At 50.0% G+C, this 4,925-nt stretch overlaps 1 protein-coding gene across 6 annotated transcripts in view; it reads right to left on the reverse strand.

The window, feature by feature from the left end:
• The window catches only part of klhdc3l (kelch domain containing 3-like), an 87,181-nt gene extending 82,332 nt beyond the window's left edge, over window positions 1–4,849 (reverse strand). For 2 of the 6 annotated variants that reach the window (XM_069934880.1, XM_069934876.1), the window contains exon 1: window positions 4,764–4,842. Coding sequence is in view for 1 of the 6 variants with exons in the window: in XM_069934881.1 (XP_069790982.1) it covers window positions 4,764–4,773 (10 nt within the window). In the remaining 5 variants the exon portion in view is untranslated. Of the gene's footprint in view, window positions 1–3,844; window positions 3,937–4,763 lie in introns of those variants that run through there. The other 4 variants (XM_069934883.1, XM_069934881.1, XM_069934877.1 and 1 more) reach the window with 4 other exon arrangements.
• Between the last annotated feature and the right edge of the window lie 76 nt (window positions 4,850–4,925).

The following is a 4,925-nucleotide window of genomic DNA, read 5'->3' on the forward strand; positions in this document are numbered from 1 at the left end:
TCGGCAAAGACTCAGAAACCTGGCCAGGAATCCTGGGCAAGCATGGCGTCGGCAAGTGCAACGACAATGGGCGCCTCCTGTTGGAGCTCTGCGCAGAACAGCGGCTTGTCATTACAAACACCCTTTTTCAGCAGAGGGACAGCCTTAAGACCACCTGGATGCATCCCCGATCCAAACACTGGCACCTCCTGGACTACATCCTGGTGCGAGAAAGTGACAAAAAAGATGTGCTCCACACCAGGGTCATGCCTAGCGCGGAATGCCACACTGACCACCGGCTGGTTCGCTGCAAGCTCAACCTTCACTTCAAGCCAAAGCCCAGGAACAATAAAGCCCCCAGAAAGAGGTTCAATGTTGGAAAACTGCAGTCAGACGAAGCGAGAGGAAACTTCCAGGCAAACCTCAAAGCAAAGCTCGACGTTGCAACCCGCCTCACGGACCCGTCCCCTGAAACCCTCTGGGATCAGTTGAAGGCTACCATACTGCAATCCACTGAAGAGGTACTGGGCTTCTCCTCCAGGAAAAACAAGGACTGGTTTGACGAAAACAGCCAGGAAATCCAGGAGCTGCTGGCAAAGAAGCGAGCTGCCCACCAGGCTCACCTTACAAAGCCGTCCTGTCCAGAGAAGAAACAAGCCTTCCGTCGCGCATGCAGCCATCTTCAGCGCAAACTCCGGGAGATCCAAAATGAGTGGTGGACTAGCCTCGCCAAACGAACACAGCTCAGCGCGGACATTGGCGACTTCAGGGGTTTCTACGAGGCTCTAAAGGCTGTGTACAGCCCCTCACCCCAAGTCCAAAGCCCGCTGCGCAGCTCAGACGGCAAAGTCCTCCTCAGCGACAAGATCTCCATCCTCAACCGATGGTCAGAACACTTCCAATCTCTTTTCAGTACCAACCGCTCAGTCCAAGATTCCGCCCTGCTCCAGCTCCCTCAACAGCCCCTAAGGCTAGAGCTGGATGAGGTTCCCACCCTGGATGAGACATATAAGGCAATCGAACAACTGAAAAGTGGCAAAGCAGCAGGTATGGATGGAATCCCCCCAGAAGTCTGGAAGGCTGGCGGCAAAACTCTGCATGCCAAACTGCATGAGTTTTTCAAGCTTTGTTGGGACCAAGGTAAACTGCCTCAGGATCTTCGTGATGCCACCATCATCACCCTGTACAAAAACAAAGGCGAGAAATCAGACTGCTCAAACTACAGGGGAATCACGTTGCTCTCCATTGCAGGCAAAATCTTCGCTAGGATTCTACTAAATAGAATAATACCTAGTGTCGCTGAGAATATTCTCCCAGAATCACAGTGCGGCTTTCGCGCAAACAGAGGAACCACTGACATGGTCTTTGCCCTCAGACAGCTCCAAGAAAAGTGCAGAGAACAAAACAAAGGACTCTACATCACCTTTGTTGACCTCACCAAAGCCTTCGACACCGTGAGCAGGAAAGGGCTTTGGCAAATACTAGAGCGCATCGGATGTCCCCCAAAGTTCCTCAACATGATTATCCAACTGCACGAAAACCAACAAGGTCGGGTCAGATACAGCAATGAGCTCTCTGAACCCTTCTCCATTAACAATGGCGTGAAGCAAGGCTGTGTTCTCGCACCAACCCTCTTTTCAATCTTCTTCAGCATGATGCTGAACCAAGCCATGAAAGACCCCAACAATGAAGACGCTGTTTACATCCGGTACCGCACGGATGGCAGTCTCTTCAATCTGAGGCGCCTGCAAGCTCACACCAAGACACAAGAGAAACTTGTCCGTGAACTACTCTTTGCAGATGATGCCGCTTTAGTTGCCCATTCAGAGCCAGCTCTTCAGCGCTTGACGTCCTGCTTTGCGGAAACTGCTAAAATGTTTGGCCTGGAAGTCAGCCTGAAGAAAACTGAGGTCCTCCATCAGCCAGCTCCCCACCATGACTACCAGCCCCCCCACATCTCCATCGGGCACACAAAACTCAAAACGGTCAACCAGTTTACCTATCTCGGCTGCACCATTTCATCAGATGCAAGGATCGACAATGAGATAGACAACAGACTCGCCAAGGCAAATAGCGCCTTTGGAAGACTACACAAAAGAGTCTGGAAAAACAACCAACTGAAAAACCTCACAAAGATAAGCGTATACAGAGCCGTTGTCATACCCACACTCCTGTTCGGCTCCGAATCATGGGTCCTCTACCGGCACCACCTACGGCTCCTAGAACGCTTCCACCAGCGTTGTCTCCGCTCCATCCTCAACATCCATTGGAGCGCTCACACCCCTAACGTCGAGGTACTCGAGATGGCAGAGGTTGACAGCATCGAGTCCACGCTGCTGAAGATCCAGCTGCGCTGGATGGGTCACGTCTCCAGAATGGAGGACCATCGCCTTCCCAAGATCGTATTATATGGCGAGCTCTCCACTGGCCACCGTGACAGAGGTGCACCAAAGAAAAGGTACAAGGACTGCCTAAAGAAATCTCTTGGTGCCTGCCACATTGACCACCGCCAGTGGGCTGATAACGCCTCAAACCGTGCATCTTGGCGCCTCACAGTTTGGCGGGCAGCAGCCTCCTTTGAAGAAGACCGCAGAGCCCACCTCACTGACAAAAGGCAAAGGAGGAAAAACCCAACACCCAACCCCAACCCACCAGTTTTCCCCTGCAACTATGTCTGCCTGTCCCGCATCGGACTGGTCAGCCACAAACGAGCCTGCAGCTGACGTGGACTTTTTACCCCCTCCATAAATCTTCGTCCGCGAAGCCAAGCCAAAGAAGATTAACTAAAGCAGAACTCACTCAGACACGACCACAGGAAGGCATCCATGATCCACAAACTCATCTCCGACTCCTCCTAGTGGTAGCACTCTATCACTACAATGCCTTGGCTAATAGTCTGACGCCTCGTTCCTTTCACACTGGAGCTTCCAGCGGAAACGTGGCCAGACGGTGCGGGACGGCTGTCGCTCCGCTCGCCTTCCCGCGACTGGCTCCGGCAACATTGTCAGTGTAGTCGGGATATAACGCACCGCCGTTACATTCCCATTAGGACCGAGCGAGGAGCAGGACATCCCATCTCATTTTTTTTTTGGGGGGGGGGTGTTCTCTCCCGCTGTCCGTGAGATGAAATCGCCTCCACGAGTTTGTCCCTCCCGCACCTGTTGCCCCCAATTCCGTCCCCTGGAATCTCCTCGGATGTCATCTCGCCGTTTGCCGACAGCCTCTGGGACCCCGAACCTCCATCCCATTACATTTCCTTTTTTTGCCGCTGGGTAGATGTCAGTCTACGTATACTAATCCTTGCATGAAGTGCCTTGGGGCGTTAACCCCCCCAAGTAATTAATGTATTGTAAGTAATCACATGTACATCACCAAGAAGCAACCCTTATCCATTGATATAATGACACCACTAGACAGAGTCACAGAGCGTTGTTGACAGCGAGCGCACTGCTGACCGAACACAGCGCTTGGCCACGGGACACATACCTCCGAGGTGGGTCAGAATCCTTGAATCGGAGAGGAAACCCTCAATCCTGCCGTTAAAATGTACTATAAACTGGTTCTCCTTCCCGTTTTTTTTTAAATAACCCTGCCATTGAATGTGCATTCATAGTATGCATTTCCTTGGATACGTATAATTGTAATAATGGGGAGGGAGTTACTGTTCTACACTGAGGGAATTTAGTACCGCTGGTTTCACAGATTAGTTTCAAATCACAAAGTGTCAATGTGCTTCCCCTGTCTGGGATAACATTCCACTCTCTCTCAGCGTGGCCGCACCCTCCCACCACTCGACTTATCACTCAATGCAAAAATAAAATCCAAAGAGCCAGGCCGTAAATTGGGGACAAACAACTTCACTTACCTAACACCCGCCAAGAAACTTGTGAACAGTCGGAGGCAGCGCCCTGCTGTCAATGTTGAGCCGTCTCTTGCGTGGTTAGTTCAGTGCTGCCTTCTACTGCACCGGATGGTTAACCAACAAGAGCGCCAGGCCAGGAGTCCTCTCATTGCACAGTCTTCAGATAGGTTTTTTCTTTCTCCTACCCTCTTTTTCTCTTCCCACTTCCCCTTTCTCTCCCCCTCCCTTCCCCTTCCCCTTTCTCTCCCCCCCCCCCCTTCCCCTTCCCCTTTCTCTCCCCCCCCCCCCCCACCACCTTATGCACTGCATGAACCTTGCATTAGTTACCAGACTTTATTTCCCAGTTCAAAGACTGCTGACCTAAAAAAAATTCCCAACACATAATCATCAACCTTTTTCATGTTTAGGTACATAACACCATGTGGCAGGAGATGGGTGAAGAACTTTTAAAAAATTATGCAAAAATAGTAATTCAAAGAAAATGTTGAGGCTGCACGTTTGAAAATAGAAAACGCAGGAAAGACTCAGCAGATCTGGATCCTAAAATTAGAAATTTCCTTCTTGTTCCACAGATGCTATTAAAACTATAATTCAAAGCATTTAGCAGGTCTATAAAATAATCAGGAATCAGAGGGCACCACAGTCAGCCTAGTGGTTAGTGGATTGCTGTTACAGTGCCAGTGAAGAGGGTTCGAATCCCACGCTGTCTGTAAGAAGTTTGTATGAGCCTCCTGTGTCTGTGTGGGTTTCCTCCAGGTGCTTCAGTTTCTTCCCCACATTAAAAAAGGTATCAAGGTTGTAGGTCAGTTGGGCAGCATGGGTTGAAAGGGCCTGTTACCATGCTATATGTGTAAATTTCAAATTTAAAAAGATTAAATCAACATGGATTTATGATCAAGTGAAGGTCATCGTGCTGGCTTACCATTCTGCATTGGATCACCTAGACCACAAAAACTGGTACATCAGGTTTTTGTTCGTTGACTGCAGCTCAGCATTCAACACCATCATACTTATGACCATAGCAACGAACTTATGACCATATCAACGAACTCTCTTTATCCCACTGCAACTGGATCATCATTGG

This window comes from Narcine bancroftii, chromosome 4 (assembly GCF_036971445.1).
Source record: "Narcine bancroftii isolate sNarBan1 chromosome 4, sNarBan1.hap1, whole genome shotgun sequence".
Taxonomy (NCBI): domain Eukaryota; kingdom Metazoa; phylum Chordata; class Chondrichthyes; order Torpediniformes; family Narcinidae; genus Narcine; species Narcine bancroftii.